The 22,584-nt window shown below is 43.4% G+C and overlaps 1 protein-coding gene across 8 annotated transcripts in view; it reads right to left on the reverse strand.

Moving 5' to 3' along the window:
- Nucleotides 1-22,584, reverse strand: part of LOC127426073 (voltage-dependent calcium channel subunit alpha-2/delta-3-like) — a 92,073-nt gene that overhangs the window by 9,368 nt on the left and 60,121 nt on the right. For 7 of the 8 annotated variants that reach the window (XM_051672571.1, XM_051672567.1, XM_051672569.1 and 4 more), the window contains 11 exons: nucleotides 14,671-14,754; nucleotides 14,199-14,270; nucleotides 13,948-14,009; nucleotides 13,567-13,634; nucleotides 4,272-4,317; nucleotides 4,031-4,128; nucleotides 3,833-3,926; nucleotides 2,412-2,507; nucleotides 2,152-2,274; nucleotides 879-952; nucleotides 267-328 (listed from right to left, as the gene is read on the reverse strand). In XM_051672571.1, coding sequence (XP_051528531.1) covers nucleotides 267-328; nucleotides 879-952; nucleotides 2,152-2,274; nucleotides 2,412-2,507; nucleotides 3,833-3,926; nucleotides 4,031-4,128; nucleotides 4,272-4,317; nucleotides 13,567-13,634; nucleotides 13,948-14,009; nucleotides 14,199-14,270; nucleotides 14,671-14,754 — 879 coding nt within the window. The remainder of the gene's footprint in view (nucleotides 1-266; nucleotides 329-878; nucleotides 953-2,151; nucleotides 2,275-2,411; nucleotides 2,508-3,832; nucleotides 3,927-4,030; nucleotides 4,129-4,271; nucleotides 4,318-13,566; nucleotides 13,635-13,947; nucleotides 14,010-14,198; nucleotides 14,271-14,670; nucleotides 14,755-22,584) is intronic. The other variant, XM_051672566.1, reaches the window with a different exon arrangement.

The following is a 22,584-nucleotide window of genomic DNA, read 5'->3' on the forward strand; positions in this document are numbered from 1 at the left end:
TAGGATGCACCTGAACTAAATTTCAAGTGTCATAACAAAGTGTCTGAATACTTATGTCAAAGTGATATCAGTTTTTTCTTTTTAATAAATTTGCAAAGTTGTCAAAAATATTGTTTTTTCTTTGTCATTATGGGGTATGGAGTGTAGATTGATGTGAATTATTTAAAGCATTTTAGCATAAGGCTGCAACATAACAAAATGTGAAAAAAAGAGAAGAGGTCTGAATAATTTCTGAATGCACTGTATCCACATATTTCTGTTCTCACCTGTCTACTGGCAGTCCAAAATTTTCTCTGAAAGAATTCCAGCTTCATCTGAATTCCTACAGCTTTGGGTGTCATAAAAATTAACAGATAAATCACATTTTGTATAATAATGTTTAACATTGTTAACAGAATAGTGTAATTCAACAATAAATAACATATACACACTACCAGTCATAGGTTTGGACATAACTACTCATTCTTTATGATTACTCTTTACCATTACAACTACACTTTAAAATAATGGTAAAATCATAAAAACAATGAAATAACAAGTATGGTAATGGTAATAAAAAAAAAAAAAAAAAAAGAAAAAAGTTAACAAAGCAAAACTTTCATATATTTAAGCTTCTTCAATGTAGCCACCCTTTGCACAAAAAGTTCTTTAAAAAAAAAAAAAAAAAAAAAAAAAACTGTTGTTCTAAAGAAATTTGCAAACATGCATAATTTAAATTTGTCCCAAAACTAATTTCAAGCCTTTAAGCATAAGCTTTAGCATAGATGGAAAGGGCTTTCTAAGATTATAAGAAACAAATTCTATCACGTGTTACTAAACATTTGACTAGTAGTGTATATTAATCTATTCTACTTGCTTTGCCATTAAAAGACATGTACCTGCCACTATAGGAGACTTCCTGTCATCTAGTAACTGGATAGCAGTGCTTGCCAAAACCACACTTTTATTTTCTCCCTTAAAAGAAATAACACAATTTAACATAATTACTCTTCAAAACCATGGAACATGCAAACTGGTCAAATAAATGCTCACCCAAATGGCTTGGCCTACTATACATTTCCACCACCAGATGGCGTCATTTAGTTGCATAAATATTTATCAGCCTAATTCCATCAAGACAGACTACTTAGTTTGCATATTCAGATCAAAAGCAGCTTAGATTGAAACAAACACTCAGTTACATGAAAAAACAGAGATGGTTTATAGCGATACAGGCAGACGAGTGTGTGTTTGATCTGAGAGAAGACGAAAGATCACACTGTCTTCATAATAAGGAATGGGATGTAATGATCCTGATCTGTCGCACACACACGCATAGTGTGTGGACGTAAAAGTAGGGCACATTAATTACAGGCGAAGGAAAGAGCGATAAGCAGACAGCCTGTAAGAGGAAAGCAGTACAGTGTAGCTATAGTAACAAACCACAGGCGTTCGATGCACACAGACACAATATTAAATCATCATATAGAGCCCATTTACTGGTGTGTCATAATACTGCAATTCTTAAGATCCAACTGAAATATGTTCACGTTAAACGATGATCTATGCAAAACCAAGCAAAGATGTGTGGTGGAGCTATGCTGGTATGATTATTGCTGATTATGGCGATAATTAGTGGTGTTGGCTAAGGCAAGCATCATTATTACTACTACTGCTCTTAAATAGGGTTAGGCATTTGAAGAAACCCCTAAGTATTAAGCCTCAAATTCGTCCCACACACTTCTGCTTCAGACATGAATAATACCTCACATTGTGCAGCTTGCTGAGGAAAGGTGTGCTTTTACTTTTCTAATCTATAAGACTTATGATTTTCCCCTGGTGGGAGATAAAACAGGCAAAATAATCCCATATACTTACATTGTAGGAGGCAGTGTGCATGTGTATCATGTGCATGCTCTTTAAAAAAAAAAAAAAAAAAAAAAAAAGCTGACTATGTAATGAACGTAATCATGTATAGAATTTAAATCAGAATTAAATGAGGACTCATTTATTTTTATTCCACTCATTATGAGCCACAGATTTCAGAGAAATGCCTTTTTTTTTTTTTTTACCCCATTGCATGGCATTATCATTAAGATGCTCAATGTAATGTTGCATGGCAGTACATGCAAACAGAGCTTTGGATGTGCATTCCTGTGCTTGAACATCTTACCTGAACTAAAGGGAACTGAGTAAACAAAGGTGCCTGGAACCTGCTCTGCTGCTCTTTTGTACCACAGAGGAAAGTGATCAGCATTGAAAACGCCTTCTCTATCTTCAGCAGTCAGGAAATCTCTGAAAACATATGCAAGGAAGACATTGTACTCAATTACTTAACCAATTACTCATCGGTTACACTTTGAGGCTTTTTAAAAGGCCAGCAGAATGAGATCAGAATTTGTCATTGGTCCGTCATTTGGATTAGGACTCACTGATTGGTCAGCTGTTCTGGCACCACAAATAGGTTGGTTCTGGACAGTCCAGTGCGGGTGCCAAGGAAGGCAATCTCAACCCCTTTATCAGAGTTCCTATTAAAAATCACAAATAAAACTAGTTTTGGAATGAAACCATATAAAAAGTTACACGATATTTGAATGGTCAGATTCACAAAAACAGGAGTGAGGATCTGAATTAATTTTAGAAAATGTGTCATGTGACCACCTATAAAAAGAAGTCATACAAGTTTTGAAAAGATATTTATATTTTCAATATGAAACAGCAACTTCTTTTACTTCCATATTGTAGTTTATTTATGGGTGAAACAGAATATTCACAGAGAAAGTAATAATTTGCTGTATTGATTTTATAAATCAAGAATTGATTAACTTGCTAAAATTGGTCCCTCAAAAAAAAAAAAAAAAAAAAAAGCTCTTTGGCTGAACTTAAATCATTTGTGTACAGTGGTTCCATGTGTTTGAAATGAGTTTTATTAACTTAAAATTACTATGTTATCTCAACACAAACACTTTGTGTAGAAAGAACCTTGTTGAATTGGGTAAACCAAACAAAACTAGATGTGTCAATGTAACTCAAATAAATCCCTTTTATTTCTTTATGTTCTAACTAGTAAAAGTGAATGTTAGCATGCTAAACACATGCTGGTTTGAAGCACTACACTACACTACAGAGTGTAGTTTAGTAACTATGCTATGGTTAGCACAGCAATTGCTCACCATAGCAAGCAATCAGTTTCATGTGTGACATCTACCTGTCCAAATCGTTTACTCAAGCTCCATTCTTCACAATAATTGTAACCCCCAAAACTCCAACATAACAGAAACTCTTCTAAATCTCAACATAACAAAACAGAAAATACTAACAAGTAACTCCCTTTATATTCATCTTGCACAAAAGCATAAAATAACACTTAACTTTAACATTTACTCTCCCTGTCGAGTCCCATGCAAAGCATACAGGGAAATGGAAATCCCCTGCCCAGTTTCATCAATGCTATATTAACACCACAAAAACAATTCATGTAGTCCCAACTGAAATGGATTAAGTAAACTTCCATTTCACAAGTTTAAATGCATAGAACACAGTGACAAAATGTTCTAGAATTGTTACCTTTAATTTTAATTAATTAAAGTGTATATGACAGGTGGTTGGAAGGGAGGGGTTGAAAAATTAGAGGGTTTGATGATGTATGCTGAAAAGGTAAGTTGTCTCAGAGGTGGAGAAAGTTGATGAAAGATTACAAGGACAAACTTATTTCTTTGGAATAATGTAACCAATGAATTGTTCACAATAAGACCAGGAACATGTATTAAGAACATTCAGTAAATAGGGTCAAATTTAGTTTCATGTTGACTTCAAGTTACTAAACAATATGGAGTTAAAAGTCCAAACTCACTCAGATTTATTGAGAGCTAGTCCAGTCCAGTATGCTTCTAAAGGCGCAGTGACCACAGCATCAAACAAAACTTGCTGAATCAGCTCTCTGTCACCTATAGCAATCAAGAGAGGACACGTACACACTCCCCAATACTCTACGGACACAAAATGTAATGGGGATAACTGAACCAATTTAAAATAAAAAAATAAGTCTTACATTTGAGGTGTGGTTTACGGCTGGTCATGTAGAGTTTGATGGCCTGAACTTGAGTCAGGTGACGATGTTCATGGTGTTCATCTGTGTTACAGTATGTCCTGTAAAAAAATAAACAAAACAATAAGGATACGATATATTTACTTGTGTTATTGTCAATATAGCACAGTAGCAAAGGTTGAAACTTATCACTTGCTGTCAATCATGTATCTTGACTATTAGAAAGGGTGTGATAGATCTTTACCATTCATCAGCTAGGGCAACATCTGGCTGCTCCAAGTCATGTAGACCTAAACAGTGAGGATTAGAAATTTGAAAAGATTACAGAAGAACTGTGGGTATCTGGAACGCTTCTGAGGTGTTTGTAGGGTTAGGTGCAAAGTGTATGGATGTGTTGGAGAAAGATTGTAAGAGCGAGTGAGAAGGTAGATTCTGTTTTTCCAAAAGCAGTGTTGTCTAGAATCGGCACTGATAGGTAATCTGGATAAAAAAGGAATTATGATGTTCCCGAGGAGAATTAGAAGTGAACAGATGTCAGTTTACCTACAAAGGCATCTTAAAATTTAGCACCACACATACAGTGCATTCAGAAAGTAGTCAAACCCCTTCATTTTTTTTTCACATTTTGCTATGTTGCAGTCTTATGCTAAAATGCTTTAAATAATTATTTTTTTCACATCAGCTACACTCCATCCCCCATAATGACAAAGCAAAACCAGATTTTTGATAACTTTTGATAAATTTATTAAAACGAAAAATTGAAATATCATATTGACATAAGTATTCAGACCCTTAACTCAGTACTTAGTTGAAGCACCTTTGGCAGCGATTACAGCCTCAATTCCTTACTGGTACGATGTGACAAGCTTTACACACCTGGATTTGGGGATTTTCTGCCATTCTTCTCTGCAGATCCTCTCAAGCCCTGTCAGGTTGGATGGGGACTGTCGGTTGACAGCCATTTTCAGTGCGTTTCAGAATATTACAGTGATGGTTGTCCTTCTGCAAGATTCTCCCATCTCCACATGATCTCTGGAGCTCAACCAGAGTGACCAACGGGTTCTTGATCACCTCTCTTACCAAGGCTCTTCTTCCCCGATTACTCAGTTTGGCTGGGCGGCCAGCTCTAGGAAGAGTCGTGGTTGTTCCAAACTTCTTCCATTTAAGAATTATGGAGGCCACTGTGCTCTTGGGAACCTTCAGTGCAGCCTACATTTTTTTTGTAGCACTTCCCCAGATCTGTGCCTCGACACAATCCTGTCTCTGAGTTCTACAGGCAGTTCCTTTGACCTCAAGGCTTGGTTTTTGCTCTGATATGCATTTTCAGCTGTGAGACCTTATATAGACAGGTGTGTGCCTTTCCAAATCATGTCCAATCAATTGAATTTGCCACAGGTGGATTCCAATTAAAGTGTAGAAACATCTCAAAGATGATTCAGAGAAACGGGATGCACCTGAGCTAAATTTCAAGTGTCATAGCAAAAGGTCTAAATACTTATGTCAATGTGATATTTCAGTTTTTTCAATTTAATAAATTTGCAAAGTTATAAAACAATCTGTTTTTTGTTTTGTCATTATGGTGTATGGAGTGTAGATTGATGTAAAAATAATAATAATTTAAAGCATTTTAGAATAAGGCTGCAACATAAAATGTGAAAAATAATAATAATGAATAATAATTTCTGTCAAATAAAATGCATTTGCCAATGCAAGAACTAATATTAAAATATTTGAATATAAAACATATTTTCATAATGCGTTTCATAAGAACCAATAAAAGAAGAAAATATTTGCAATGTTTGGAACTTACAACTATTTATTTTCTAAATTCTACAAAGAGAGGATTATTCAGAAAAATATTTGTCATTCATAAATACCTTTTTTCTGTTCTGTATTTAAATATTTCTGTAGATACGTTCATATAACTTGCTTTGCTATGACATTATTTTTTTTTTAATTTTATTATACAGTTGTGCTCAAAAGTTTGCATACCCTGGCAGAAATTGTGAAATTTTGGCATTGATTTTGAAAATATGACTGATTATGCAAAAAAAACATAATGGTTACTTGTGTAACCTCCATTCCCTGATGAAGGGAACGAGACGTTGTGTCGATGTAGTGACACTAGGGGTCACTCTTGGGAGCCCGAGACACCTCTGGTCTTTGATAAAAGGCCAATGAAAATTGGCGAGTGGTATTTGCATGCCACTCTCCCAGACATACGGGTATAAAAGAAGCTGGTATGCAACCACTCATTCAGGTTTTATGCTGAGGAGCCAATATAAGGTCTGGCCATTTCAGCGGGTAGTTCAGCATTGTGGTAGGAGGGACACAACGTCTCGTTCCCTCCATCAGGGAACGGAGGTTACACAAGTAACCATGACATTCCCTATCTGTCACTCACTCGACACTGTGTCGATGTAGTGACACTAGGATTCCCTATACAAAATGCCACAACTGGCTGAACTGTGTTACGTGAACTGGCGGTGTGTGGTGGGCAGACTACTGTGTGCCTCATAGCCAGCCCACCGGGTCGACACATAACCTCCCCCAACATAGTTATGAGTGTCGAACGGCCCTTTGGGGACAAGTCGATTACCCAAAAGATAGAGACAGGCTGACCCAGTCGTGGCCCCTTTTCCCCTTCACTTTTTCCACTCCTTAAAAAAGAAGGGGGATTACCCGACTGGGCCGCCAGGTCTAGTCGGGGGGTGCCCCTCCCAAGGGGAAGACACCGCGGAGACCACACCTCACCCAAAGAGAGGGGGGGATATTTAAGTGGAAGAATATGTCACATGGTGGGTCTTCAAGGTAGATCCTACCCAACGGGGGAGGAGTTACTACAAACATGGAGACTGGGGCAGAGGGGCTCTGCCCAAGGAAGATGCAGTTTGCCAACAGGGAAACGAATTAGTGGAAGATATATATCGCATGGGCTTAGCCTTACAGGGAACTGCCACATGCGGAGCACCTACCCCAGAACAGGACTCTTAGTTAGCACGTGTACTGGGCCGCAGCGAATCTCTCCGAAAACTCGACTGCCACAGGGTTCGGAGGAAGTCAACCAGGGAACATAGTTTGTGAACACTACTGGGAATTAATGGCGCACGTCTTCAGCTCAAAAGGAGGTGGAAGGCACTATGTGCAGGTGATACACCCGGCCGGCTATCCCGGGCTTATCCGCTTGTATTATGTGCCACTACCTGGGACAAAACCGGTTCCACCCGGAGGTTGTAGAACCTTGCAAAAGTGTTGGGTGTTGCCCAGCCTGCTGCTCTGCAAATGTCTGTTAGAGAGGCACCCCTGGCCAGGGCCCAGGAGGCCACTACACCCCTGGTAGAATGGGCTCGTAGTCTAACCGGGGGCGGCATGTCCTGGGCGTGATATGCCATAGCTATGGCGTCAATGAGCCAGTAGGCGATCATCTGCTTGGAGACAAGCAGACAAAGAGCTGCTCAGAGATTCTAAAGCTCTGCGTGTGATCCAAATAGATACATAAAGCGCGCACCAGGCACAGCAACGATAGGGCTGGGTCTGCCTCCTCCTGGGGCAGCGCTCGCAGGTTCACCACCTGGTCCCTAAAAGGGGTCGTGGGAACCTTGGGCACATAGCACGGTCAGGGTCTCAGGATCATGTGAGAGTAGCCCAGACCAAACTCCAGGCACATTTCGCTGACAGAGAACACTTGCAGGTCACCTACCCTCTTGATGGAAGTGAGTGCAGTCAGGAGGGCAGTCTTCAATGAGAGTGCCTTAAGCTCAGCTGACTGCAAAGGCTCAAAGGGGGCTCTCTGTAGACCCTGAAGAACTACAGAGAGGTCCCATGAGGGAACGAGGCGCGGTCTAGAGGGATTCAGCCTCCTGGCGCCTCTCAGGAACCTGATGATCAGGTCGTGGTTCCCTAAGGACTTACCGTCGACTGCGTCATGGTGTGCTGCTATGGCAGCAACGTACACCTTCAAGGTGGAAGGGGACAGCCACCCTTCCAACCTCTCCTGCAGGAAGGAAAGCACTGATCCGACTGCGCATCTCTGGGGGTCTTCCCGTCGGGAAGAACACCACTTAGCTAACAGACGCAACTTAAAGGCATACAGGCGCCTCGTAGAGGGGGCCCTAGCCTGAGTGATCATGTCTACCACCGCATGTGGTAGACCGCTTAGGTATTCCGCATCCCGTCCAGTGGCCAGACATGGAGATTCCAGAGGTCTGGTCACGGGTGCCAGATGGTGCCCCGTCCCTGAGAAAGAAGGTCCTTCCTCAGGGGAATTCTCCAGGGGGAGGGCTGTCGCGAGGAGCGTGAGGTCCGAGAACCACATCTGGGTGGGCCAGTGGGGTGCTACCAGGACGACCTGCTCCTCAAACTCCCTGAACTTGCACAGGGTCTGTGCAAGTAGGCTCACTGGGGGAAATGCATATTTACGTAGTCCAGGGGGCCAGCTGTGTGCCAGCGTGTTTATGCCGAGGGGGGCCTCAGTCAGGGCGTACCAGAGCGGGCAGTGGGAGGATTCTTGGGAGGCGAACAGATGCACCTGTGCCTGTCTGAATCGGCTCCAAATCAGCTGGACCACCTGTGGGTGGAGTCCCCACTCTCCCCTGAGGGTAACCTGTCGTGACAGCACGTCCGCTGTAGTGTTGAGGTTGCCCGGGATGTGAGTGGCTTGCAGCGAGTTGAAGTGCTGCTGACTCCAGAGGAGGAGACGGCGGGCGAGATGTGACATACAACAAGAGTTCAGACTGCCTTGGCGGTTGACATATGCTATCATTGCCGTGTTGTCTGTCTGAACTAACATGTGCTTGCCCTGGATCAATGGCTGAAACCTCCGCAGGGCGAGCAGAATTGCCAACAACTCAAGGTAGTTGATGTGCCAATGCAGTTGCGGGCCCGTCCACCAGCCGGCGGCTGCGTGCCCGTTGCAAACAGCACCCCAGCCCGTTTTGGAGGCGTCTGTCGTGACCACGACATGCTTGTAGACCAGTTCAAGGGCTGAAAAGATGGTGACAGACCAGCGTGATGACCACGCGATGTGTCCCGCGGCGCCATGCCCATCTCGGGACTCGAGTCTGAAGCCAGTGATGAAGCGGTCTCATATGCATCAACCCGAGCAGGGTGGCCACCGCTGAGGATGCCATATGCCCCAGGAGCCACTGAAAGTTTCAGTGGAACCGCTATTTTCTGTTTGAACACCTTCAAACAGGCCAACACTGTCTGGGCGCTGTCAAAGAGACTGAGTCCTACTCCAAACCGAGAAAAGAGATGCTCTGAACCGGGAGGAGCTTGCCCTTTTCCCAGTTGACCCGAAGCCCTAGTCGGCTGAGGTGTGAGAGCACCAAGTCCCTGTGTGCGCACAACATGTCCCGAGAGTGCGCTAAGATTAGCCAGTCGTCAAGATAGTTGAGAATGTGAATGCCCACCTCCCTTAACGGGGCAAGGGCTGCCTCTGCGACCTTCATGAAGATGCGAGGAGATAGGGACAGGCCGAAAGGGAGGACCTTGTACTGATAAGCCTGACCCTCGAATGCAAACTGCAGGAAGGGTCTGTGTCAAGGAAGGATCGAGACGTGGGAGTACGCATCCTTCAGGTCTACGGCTGCGAACCAATCTTGATGCCGGACGCTCGGCAGAATGCATTTTTGCGTCAGCATCTTGAACGGGAGTCTGTGTAAAGCCCGGTTCAGTACTCGCAAGTCCAAGATTGGCCGCAACCCACTGCCTTTTTTCGGTACGATGAAGTAGGGGCTGAAAAACACGTGCAAGGTAGCAGCGTTTTCGTCCTTCACCAAGGTGAAGTGGATACCACTGAACCTGGGCGGATGCCTGGCGAACTGAATCGCGTAGCCGAGTTGGACGGTCCGGACCAGCCATTGCGACGGATTGGAAAGCGCAAGCTTCCGCGCAAGGGGGACCAAAGGGACAACGTCGTCGGACGTACCGGCAGGTGGGGCCTCATGGCGGGGCGGAGCTCGAGGTACCACACCATGTCGTGGCTGTGCTGAGTCTAGGGACATCGAAGCACTTACCTGGCTCCTTGTGACCACCCCCGGAACAGCCTGGGATGGGGGAGGAAGAGGCCTGTCCTCGTGACCCATGGAGATTGTCACATCGAGGGTGGATTTGTGCCAGAGCTGGGTGCTCAGGGGCGGGAGACCGCCGCTGGAGCACCAAACCTGCCAAATAGAGTGGTGGACGGCGGTTGTGATGACGGCTGTGCACACCGGATATGTGACCCAGGGAACAAGGAAACCGCTCTTGCTGAACTCTTGGGTACTGCAGCCACTTGGGCATGCAGCGCAATCAAATGCAAAAGGTAACAAAAATATTCTCCTCCCGGCCTTCGACCTGGGGATGGAGAGGTCTGCTTACCAGTTCCAGAGCAGTAGGTTTCGTCGTCCCTAGGTTGCCCTTCTCAAGGGCGCATTGAAGCCTTTCACGGGTTCTTGGCGGCCGCGAGACGGGTGGCGTCTGCTTCCTGCAGTGGGCTCCACGCCGGGGCCGGGCCGAAGGAGCGGGCTGCGGCGGAGCCGGTGCAGTCACCGCAGGGGGACGCCCTTGGCGATGAGCAGACGGGATGCGGGATCTTGAGCCGCACCAGGGCAGGATATACCGGATAGCCTCTGTCTACTGCTCCACTGTCGAGAACTGCTGGGTAAAGTCCTTGACGGTGTCGCCGAATAGGCCAGCCTGGGAGATGGGGGCAGCAAGGTACCGTGTCCTGACGGCCTCATCCATCTCGACCAGGTTGAGCCAAAGGTGGCACTCCTGGACCACTAATGTGGACATTGTCCGCCCAAGAGACCGCGCCGTGACCTCCGTCGCTCAGAGAGCGAGGTCGGTTGCCAAGCGCAGTTCCTGCATCAATCCCTGGGGCGGAACTGCGCTCGTGCAGTTTCTTTAGTGCCTTGGAAGACTTGCAGGAGAGCCATGGCGTGCAGGGCGGAGGCGGCTTGTCCAGCGGCACCGTAGGCCTTGGCCATCAGAGACGACGTAAACCTACAGGCCTTGGATGGGGGCTTCGGGCACCCACGCCAGATGGTGGCACTCTGCGGGTATAGGTGCACCGCAAGCACCTTTAACCACCAGGGGATTGCCAAATAGCCCTTGGCTGCCCCACCATCGAGGGTAGTGAGGGTGGGGAAGCTGAAAAGATCGGGACCTTGTCAGCTCTTCATGCACTTCCAGGAAGAAAGGAATGGGGGTGGGGCGTGGCTTTGAGCGGCACCGCGAGCCCAGGAACCAATCATCAAGCCGCGAGGGTTCAGGGAAGAGCGAAGGGTTCCACTCTAGCTGACGCTTGTGGCTGCCCGGGAAAGCATGTCGTCATCTCCGCATCAGCCTGTGACTGGGCAATCGTCCCCGATGGGAGGAGCCCAGCTGAGGCTTCCGCGTCCGACTCGAAGATAAGAGGTCGAACTCGCCATGAGACGAGCCGGTGGACTCATCCGGAAGCCCCATCGTTGCCATAGACATGTCCTCGCAATGAGTACATGACCATCCACGAACGCTGTCTCCGCGTGAGCAGTGCCCAGACACGAAAGACAGTGTTTGTGACTGTCAGAAGGTGAGAGATAAGCGCAACCAGGAATAACACACAATCGGAAAGGCATCTTTAAAAAGACGCATCTTTAAAAAGACGTTCCGTGTGTGCCGCTCTTTTAGAGAAATATACTCTTTTAGAAAAATATACTCTTATTTCTGCCGAAGCGCCCAGGGGATTCTCTGCAGTGCACCAGTGCAGAGGAGGGAGAAGCCGCTGAAATGTGCCGTCAAATCCAGCAGAGGTGAATGAACAGTTGTGGGAATTCAGCTCAATGAGATTTCCGAAGAGAAAATCTGAATGAGTGGTTGCATACCAGCTCCTTTTATACCCGTATGTCCGGGGGAGTGGCATGCAAATACCACTCACCCATTTTAATTGGCCTTTTATCAAAGAACAGAGGTGTCTCGGGCTCCCAAGAGTGACCCCTAGTGTCACTACATCAACACAACGTCGAGTGAGTGACAGATAGGGAACTGTCTTTTATTTAAGGATAGTGATCATATGAAGCCATTTATTATCACATAGTTGTTTGGCTCCTTTTTAAATCATAATGATAACAGAAATCACCCAAATGGCCCTGTTCAAAAGTTTACATACCCTTGAATGTTTGGCCTTGTTACAGACACACAAGGTGACAATTAAATGGCAATTAAAGGTTAATTTCCCACACCTGTGGCTTTTTAAATTGCAATTAGTGTCATGTATAAATAGTCAATGAGTTTGTTAGCTCTCACGTGGATGCAATGAGCAGGCTAGATACTGAGCCATGGGGAGCAGAAAAGAACTGTCAAAAGACCTGCGTAACAAGATAATGGAACTTTATAAAGATGGAAAAGGATATAAAAAGATATCCAAAGCCTTGAAAATGCCAGTCAGTACTGTTCAATCACTTATTAAAAGTGGAAAATTCTGGGATCTCTTGATACCAAGCCAAGGTCAGGTAGACCAAGAAAGTTTTCAGCCACAACTGCCAGAAGAATTGTTCGGGATACAAAGAAAAACCGACAGGTAACCTCAGGAAAAATACAGGCTGCTCTGGAAAAAGATGGTGTGGTTTTTTTCAAGGAGCACAATACGACGATACTTGAACAAAAATGAGCTGCATGGTCAAGTTGGTAGAAAGAAGCCTTTACTGCACCAATGCCACAAAAAAGCCCGGTTACAATATGCCCGACAACACCTTGACACACCTCACAGCTTCTGGCACACTGTAATTTTGAGTGACGAGACCAAAATAGAGCTTTATGGTCACAATCATAAAAGCTATGTTTGGAGAGGGGTCAACAAGGCCTATAGTGAAAAGAATACCATCCCCACTGTGAAGCATGGTGGTGGCTCACTGATGTTTTGGGTGTGTGTGAGCTCTAAAGGCATGGGGAATCTTGTGAAAATTGATGGCAAGATGAATGGCAGCATGTTATCAGAAAATACTGGCAGACAGTTTGCATTCTTCTGCAGGAAAGCTGCGCATGGGATGCTCTTGGACTTTCCAGCATGACAATGACTCTAAGCACAAGGCCAAGTTGACCCTCCAGGGGTTACAGCAGAAAAAGGTGAAGGTTCTGGAGTGGCCATCACAGTCTCCTGACCTTAATATCATCGAGATCTCAAATGTGCGGTTCATGCAAGGCGACCAAACTCTTTGCATGACCTGGAAGCATTTTGCCAAGACGAATTGGGCCTCACAGACAACTATTACAAAAGACTGCATGCTGTCATGTGATGCTAAAGGGGGCAATACACAATATTAAGAACTAAGGGTATGCAGACTTTTGAACAGGGGTCATTTCATTTTTTTCTTTGTTGCCATGTTTTGTTTTATGATTGTGCCATTCGGTTATAACCTACAGTTGAATATGAATCCCATAAGAAATAAAAGAAATGTGTTTTGCCTGCTCACTCATGTTTTCTTTAAAAATTGTACATATATTACCAATTTTCAAGGGTATGCCAACTTTTGAGCACAACTGTACCTACTAATAAAGATAATAAATCCAATCCTCACCTGCTTCTAGTGAAACATTTCCCTTGAAGAAGTATTTACCATGTCCTCGAGAGAGGGCCACACCTACACTGAAAAACACAGGTAAAATAATTTTAATACTCCTATTTTTACCAAATTATAACACTGTCCCACTTTTCACTCTTCCATTTTTCAAATAAATAATTTTACAACCCAAAGCTTAAGAAACAAACACATTTTATGTAGAATATCACTGTGTTTGGGGCCCAGACATCAATGAAATAAAAATAAATGAAATGCAATTCGATTAAATTAAATTAAATTAAATTAAATTAAATTAAATTCAGTTCAATTAAATTAAGCAAGCCAAAGTTGACAGTGGCATGGAAAAACTCCCTAAGATGTTTAACATACATCACCTACCTAAATGGGGTTCCTTTAATATCAGTGTAGTAATAATCATTGTGCATCGTCAGGACACGTTTCTGGTGGGGGAACAAACAGATCAAGTCAAGTTTAGCCATATAAAGGCTAAACTTGACTTGCCTAAACATTCTGCAATAAGCCTGAACAGCATGCTTAGTCAGTCTTAAAACTGTGATTGTTCTTGCAAATTATTCTATAACATTTACATGTGTTCTTTATTTCATTCTTTTAGATCATTTTTTTTTTACCCCTTTGTCCACAGTTCTTTTCACTTCCATTGAAAAAGTGCCCGTTCGTCTGTTCACCATTGCTGTGCGCAACTACAAATAAGCACACTGATGAAACAGGGACGCAGTATGTATTCACTTCATGCTGTATGTAAACAACTCTAAGAGGCCGTTCACACCAATTATGTTCTTGTGCTAAAAAAATAGACACAGAGAACAAATACAACAGATTTGAAAACGAAGAGAACTGAACGCAGGTGTCTCAAGACGCTTTCAAAAGTAGAAATTATTTTTACTTTAAACGGTGTGTGAAAAACACAGCGTGCTACTGTGTTAGACGCTGAGACATGGCACGACAGTTAAAGACGCATCTTTACATAGAAAAAACTATTGAAAAACAGCAAAAACGGAAGCAAAAATGCATTCGGTGTGAAAAGCCCCTAAGAATATTGTGCTGTGTACAGTCATTATAAACACAGAAACAGGTCCATACAACGTCCTCTGTGTCTTCCCATTCCACCTCAGACAGGTCCACGCTGCTATAACTGGGCTTCTTCCTCTTCTGGCCCTCCTGGTACTGCAGGAAGAGACACACAGAGGACAGGATGTTCTTTGAAGGAAGTCAGTGCAGTTACAGTAAGGAACTGGGATCATACGAATAACATGATGGAGATAGTAACAAACGTGTAAGCCTGTTCTATGTGCGCAATTAGACTATATATGTGTTTGGTTGAAAATAATGTTTCTTAATCTTGCTACTTGGGGCCCGTCACCAGTACTGCATTTATTTGAGGTGTCTCTATAATCAAAATTGGGTCTTGGAGTATCCACTTTTGAACTGATTACATAAATACTGTGTGTTACTGTAAATAAGAAAAACATCCAAAATATGCAGTGCTGGGGGAATGAATGAGCAGGATTGAGAAACACTGGTTTAAGAGAATGGTTACTGTTTACAATGTATCTGAGCAGCCATTTTATAGGGAGTAGTTTCAAATCTGGCTAATCTTTTTAGTAAGGTCAGTCATTTAATAGCTCTGTTCCAAATTTGAGGTGCCTTGCTGTGTACAGTCTACACCATGCACCTTCTAAGGCAGCATCGTAACAAAAGTGACTGAATTGAAACGCTCAACATATTCAACAACTCTGTTAAAATTCACTCACAATTACACAATTAGTGTTCCTCTCGTGACACATGGGACTTGACTTAGGGTACCTAAACACTAGAGGTGTAGAAGAAAAATGCAAGGGTTCGCGAAAGTGACAGCTTTTTTCCTACAACACTTTCGGACATAGACATCCGTTGACCGTTTTTCAGAAAAGTGGGTTCCGTTGTTCTTTCAGAAATCCAATTCGCTGTATTTTCTTTTGATTTCAAACTCTTTCCACACCATCAAGAGTATCTTAAGAAATAAATATCCACTGAACACTCCACCAGAGCTTTCTCTGGTGCGTAAGTGCACAAATGCTTATATTAGCAACAAAGAATAAAAACAAAGAATACATACTGTAGCAACCACAAATATTTGGTGGAATATTTCATTAGAAGTACTGATTAAAATATGCTTGTATTTATATATTACAGCTTCTTGAATTACATTTTTCACTGAGCTCTTCTGCATTCCTGCCAAATTATCTGTGAAGGATATAGGCTATGCTACGCTGCTTTAGATTATGGACAAAACAAGGTATGGCAGCATAATTTTGCTGCCTACAGTCTTTGTGTCAGGAGTGCACATAAAATGCCTAAAAATGCTATCTGGATAGGCAGCTCATTAGGGTTTGGAACAGAGCCTAATTATGCTTATAAAGTTTAATAAGAATGTTAAGTTAAAAAAATTATCAGACTGTACATTTGAGTCTAGTCCAACCGTTCATAATAAACGGTTGTGATTAATCCTAATAATACTCATTATGGCATTAATTACATTCAATAACAGTAAATATTGTCCATGTTTAGTAGTGTACAACAACAGAGAGTCAGTGTGTGTTCCATAAATACACTCTAGAATGCTGAACAAACACACTTTACACACACTCAGAATGGTTTATTAAAGCCTTGAGTGATGCACACCACTGCTATGCAAACACAAACTAATACACAGCAGCACTGAGCCACATTACGACGAGAACACCAACACGTTCACAAATACACAGAGACGCACGCGCACGCACACACAGTCACGGGTGGTGACTGAGAACAGGGTGAGGGGTGTCCCTGTGAAGGGTGAGTTACCTCGGTGCTCTGATCAGCCCTGGCAGGCACATGAATGGGCTTTTACTCCTGCATGCAATACATCAGAGGAAAAGGGTTGGGATTACAAAAAACTACATCTCCCATGACCTCAGCGTCCCACCAGCGCTCTCACAAGCACACACTGCATGTGTGGGTAGATTTTACCTGAGCCAGCTTGTCTGGGTACCCTTAAAAAATCTAGATGTCTGGCAAACTTGCTGCAAACTAGCCGCAAATTTGTCACTTATTATTTTCACATGCAAATTAGCTTGCGATATGCCGCAAGTGTTTGCCAGAAGTTTGCAGCTCTTCACCATTAGTGTAGGAGTGGTGGTGGTGTAGTGGACTAAAGCACTGAACTGGTAAACAGAAGGTTGTTGGTTCAATCCCCACTGCCACCACCATTGTGTCCTTGAGCAAGGCACTTAACTCCAGGTTGTTCTAGGGGGATTGTCCCTGTAATCAGGGCACTGTAAGTTGCTTTGGATAAAAGTGTCTGCCAAATGCATAAATGTAAATGTAGTGTTAAACCTGCAACAAACCTTTGGCAACAGTGAACAATTTGTTGCTACTGTCAAACACTTCTATGGCATCAATGAAGAGTTTGCCGCAAAGCTCATTTGCATGTGAAAATAATCAGTGGGGAACTTGTGGTAAGTTTGCGGCAAATTTGTGAGACCTCTTGATTTTTGTAATGGCATGTATGTTTGGTTCTTAGTTTCTCTAGAAGCTAGTGTTGTTGAACTATCATCATTTTATATCTATTTTAGGCAATTCTGAAAACATATGCTGCGTTCTTTTCAACTTCCTACTTGGAAAAGTGAAGTATTGGTCTCTGTGGAACAATAATGGGCATTTCCCAATCTGTAGGCATTTTCAAACCAGGATGGGCGTTTCTCAACTATCCAATGAAATAGGGAATCTCAATGTAGTAGACAAATCGTGTAAAGTGGTTGAAAAATGCTCATCCTGGTTTGAAAATGCCTACTGATTGGAAACTGCAGAGAAATGTTCTGCAGAGAAATGTCTCGGAAAAGTGAAGACGACTTCCAACTTGGAAACTCAGATTACGCAGAAATGCGGGTATAATTAGTATTAACAAACCAAAACATTTTTGTTAACTGAAATTAAAATAAATATAGCCGCAAGCAGCAATTATCGAGGCCCAAGCACATGTGAAGAGAACATGATCAAAATAGCAAAATTTGAAAGAATATATACCAATGAGCCAAAATATTATAACCACTCACAGGTGAAGTGAATAACGTTGGTCATCTCCAAACAAGGCCACATGTCAAGGTCTGGGTAGATTAGATAGTAAGCGAACAATCATTTCTCATGGTCCACGTGTTGAATGCAGGAGAAATGGGCATGAGTAAAGACCTGAGCGACTTTGACAAGGGCGAAATTGTTATGGCCAGACGACTGGGTCAGAGCATCTCATAATTGGCAAGGCTGTTGGGGTGCTCCCGGTCAGTGGTGGTGAGTACCTACCGACAGAGGTCTAAACCACAAACCGGTGACAGGGTATTGAGCACCCAAGGCTCATCGATGCACAAGGGCAACGAAGGCTATCCCGTCTGGTCCAAACCGACAGAACTGTGTGTTGTGGCACAAGTCACATAAAAGTTTAATGATGGTTATGGGAGGAATGTGTCACAACACACAGTGCATCGCACCCTGCTGCGTATGGGGCTGGGTAGCCACAGACCAGTCAGAGTGCCCATGATGACTCCTGTCCACCATCGAATGCGCCTACAATGGGCATGTGAGCGTCAGATCTGGACCTTGGAGCAGTGGAAGAAGGTCGCCTAGTCCGATGAGTCCCGTTTTCTTTTACATCACGTGTTCGGCCATGTACGTGTGTGCCGTTTACTTGGGGAAGTGATGGCGCCAGGATGCAGTGTGGGAAGACGACAAGCCACTGTGGTCAATGTTCTGCTGGGAAACCCTGGGTCTGGCCATTCATGTGGATGTCAATTTGACACGTGCCACCTACTTAAACATCGTTGCAGACCAGGTATACCCCTTCTTGGCAATGGTATTCCCTTATGGCAGTGGCCTCTTTCAGCAGGATAATGTGCCCTGCCAAACTGCACACATTGTTCGGAAATGGTTTGAGGAACATGATGAAGAGTTCAAGGTGTTGTCCTGGCAACATATCCCATATCTCAATCTGATTGAGCATCTGTGGGATGTGCTGGACCAACAAGTCCGATCCATGGTGGCTCCACCTTGCAACTTACAGGACTTGAAGATACACAGGTGCCAAATACCACAGGACACCTTCAGGGGTCTTGTAGTGTCCATGCCTTGGTGGGTCGGCACTGTTTTGGTGGCACATGGAGGACCAACAGCATATTAGACAGGTGGTCATAATGTTTTGGCCCATCTGTGTATCCTGTGGATATAGCTGTCTTGGTGTAAAATTTAGTAAATTAAGTAACAGTGCCCCCTAGCATCTGAAATTTATGAAATTTGGCATGTGCCCTTAGAATGTCTTGGGAGCTTAGATATAGGTCAATCAATCATTATGGGCCACACCAAAAACTTACTGGCTTATACAGTGCTGTGAAAAAGTATTTTCCCCCGATTTCTTCTGTTTTTGTGTATATCTCATACTAAATTGTTTAAAAAAATTAAAACAAAATACATGCAGCCGCTGTGTGTGTGTCTGTGTGATTATGTTTAAGGTGATTTATGTCATTTAAGTTATGTTGACTGTTCTGCCAGTTCCCGCCTTCTCCTTGCCCATCCTGAACCCTGTTACATTGGTGCTAAATCCCGGGAAGGAGAAGGGGTGCGTTGTCGTGGAGTCCTAGCCACTGCTGTCCATCAGGGGATGAGCAGCGGCCGTCCGCCAGGGGATGGAGGAGTCGCTGCTGGCTGCTGGGAGTCAGAGGAACCACTGCCGTCCGCCAAGAAGGGAAGGAGTCGTTACCATCCGCCAGGGGTCGGAGGACTCGCTGCCATATGCCAGGGGAGGAGTGGCTGTTATCTGCCAGAGGGCAGTGGAGTGGCTGAGGACCAGGTGACAGCATGTCTGGGGACTGGCGAGCGAGTTTTTCTCTCTCTCTCTCTCCTCTCTCTCTCTCTCTCTCTCTCTCTCTCTCTCTCTCTCTCTGTCGCACCCCCTCTCTCTTTCCCTCTCCCCTCTCCCTCCCCTTGTCCCTCCCAGGGCTCCAGAGAGGCGGAGAAGACCTGCTGGCAGAAGGACGGCCTGAAGGGCAACACTTCCCCTCTAGGAAGGGAGGGAAGGGGAGTAAGTCAAGCCAGAGGTTTTTCTGGCCTGAATTGGGTGGTAGAGGAGTTTGATGAGGAGGTGGCCGGGCCGATTTATGTCATTAAAGTTATGTTGACTGTTCTGCCGGTTCCCGCCTACTCCTTGCCCATCCTGAACCCTGTTACAAAATCCATCCTTGATTAACTGCAAAAGTTCATATAGATCCATTGTCCTTTGTTAGTTGGCTGATGAAGGCTTTTGTTGTCAGTTAATTGATAGTCTATGTATTCCATTTAAAGAGTGTAGTCCATCAATAAACAAAGGTGATGCAGGCAGTGATCAATGAGGTGCATTTCTGTTCAACTGGCAGGTCATTTTGGTGAGGTTCGGTGGGGTCCATCCTAAATCCAAGGTTCAGGCAGTGGCATATGAAGTATCCAATATCTTACAGTTGTAGTTGTAATCAGTTCATCCTCTGAAGTCCATTTTAAAAGACTGAAGTGATGTCTGGCTAGCACCGCCTGTAGTTTGTCGTCATCACTCAGCGACCTGTAGCAGTGGAGTCCGACTCCAAGTAGAAACAGAGTTGGATCTGGCCGGAGATGAATCCCGAGGTTGAGACAGGGAAACAAATAGAATAATATTAGCATAGATGTCATTCAATTTATTGCAGAGTTATAGATTATGAGGAATGTTTCTGAGAAATGTTTCTGGTTCCGGCAGACCTAACTAAAGCAGCCTAATTGTGAGTTGATGGATAAATTAGGTGTATGCCTGGCTAAATAGATGAGTATTTAGTCTAGACTTAAACTGAGTGAGTCTGCATCCTAAATAGTGTTACGGAGACTGTTCCATAGTTTTGGTGCCAAATAGGAAAAGGGTCTACCTCCTTTTGTGTATTTTGATATTCTAGGAATTATTAACAGGCCAGAATTTTGTGATCATAATGAACATGATGGAATATAGTGTGGCAGAAGGTCACTTACAGAAAGTAATGTGGAGCTAGACCATTCAAAGCTTTGTATGTAGTTAACAGAATTTTCAAATTAATACGAAATTGAACAGGTATCCAATGTAACGATGATAAAATGGGGCTAATATGATCATATTTCTTGGTTCTAGTCAGCAGTCTGACAGCTGCATTTTGAACCAATTGAAGTTTATTTATTGAACTTGCAGTACATCCTCCCAGTAATGCATTACAATAATCCAGTCTTGAGGTCATGAACGCATGCATCAGCAACAGAGAGCATGTGTCGTAACATAGCAATATTTCTGAGGTGGAAGAATGCTGTTCTACAAACATTGGAAATTTTATTTTCAAAGGACAGATTGGCATCAAATATAACACTTAGGTTCTTTGCTGTAGAAGACGACATAACAATACATCCATTGGGAGTCAAATGATATTTTAGCAGCTTGTTTTTAGAGGTTTTTGGTACAATAATTAGTACCTCTATTTTGTCGGAATTGAGTAGAAGGAAATTTCTGGCCATCCATTCATTGATACATTCTGCTAATTTGGAAAATTGTGAAATTTCGTCGGGTTTAGAAGAAATATAAAGTTGGGTATCGTCAGCATAACAGTGGAAACTTATTCCACTATTCCTGATAATATCTCCCAGGGGAAGCATATATACAGAGAAAAGCAGAGGCCCTAAAACTGATCCCTGTGACACTCCATACTTAACTTTTGTTTGATTTAACAATTCCTCATTTACACATAAAAAATGGTAGCGGTCTGATAAATAGGGCCTGAAGTCCACTAATGCCTACATAATTCTCCAGCCTATTCAAGAGAATGTCGTGATCTATGGTGTCGAAGGCAGGACTAAGTTCTAAATGCACTAGAAGAGAAATGCAGCCGCGATCAGATGATAAGGGCAAGTCATTTGTAACTCTGATAAGTGCAGTCTCTGTACTGTGATGGGGCCTAAATCCTGACTGAAATTGTTCATATATACCATTTCTCTGTAGAAATTAACATAGTTGGGAGGACACTACCTTTTCTAGTATTTTCGATATAAATGGGAGATTTGAAATAGGTCTATAATTAGCCAATTCGCCAGGATCAAGCTGTGGCTTCTTTTTATTTTCCTTCCACTTTTCTCCCCAATTTGGAATGCCCAATTCTCAATGCGCTTTAAGTCCTCGTGGTGGCGTAGTGACTCGCCTCAATCCAGGTGGCGGAGGACGAATCTCAGTTGCCTCCGCATCTGAGACCATCAATCTGTGCATCTTATCATGTGGCTTGTTGACCACGCTACCGCAGAGACATAGCACACGTGGAGGCTTCACGCTATTCTCCATGGCATCCACGCACAACTCACCACGCGCCACACCGAGAGCAAAAACCACATTATAGCGACTACAAGGAGGTTTTTTTGATAAGTTGTGCTAGCTCTTCATAACCTATGACAGCGAAGGATTGAAGTTGCTTGTGAGGACATTTATGAGACACTGTTTTCTGAGGTGCTGTGACTGCATAAAGATAGCATAATTCCAATTTTATTTCTGATGATTTCTATTTTATCAGTAAAGAAATTCATGAAGTCATTACTATTATGATGCGACAGAATATCTGGGTCAGTCGAGGCTTTATTCCTAACCAATTTAGCCACAGTACTGAATAAACACAGAGGATTGTTGTGGTTATTTTCTATGAGTTTGCTAAAATATTCTGACCTGGCAGCTTTTAGTGCCTGTCTGTAGCTACATGCACCACGAAATACCTCTAATTTTGTATTCTGTGAGCGGCACTCTTGAGAGCATGAGTGTGATCATTGTACCATGGTGTGGGGGTTTTTTCTTTAATTTTCTTTAATTGAAGTGGGGCGACACTATCAAGACTGCTAGAGAAGACTGTATTTATATTTTCTGTTATTATATCAAGTTACTGTGTATGTGAGACAATTCTGGAAGATTTTTAGTGAAGCTATCTTTAGTGG

The sequence above is a fragment of the Myxocyprinus asiaticus genome, chromosome 35 (genome assembly GCF_019703515.2).
Source record: "Myxocyprinus asiaticus isolate MX2 ecotype Aquarium Trade chromosome 35, UBuf_Myxa_2, whole genome shotgun sequence".
Taxonomy (NCBI): domain Eukaryota; kingdom Metazoa; phylum Chordata; class Actinopteri; order Cypriniformes; family Catostomidae; genus Myxocyprinus; species Myxocyprinus asiaticus.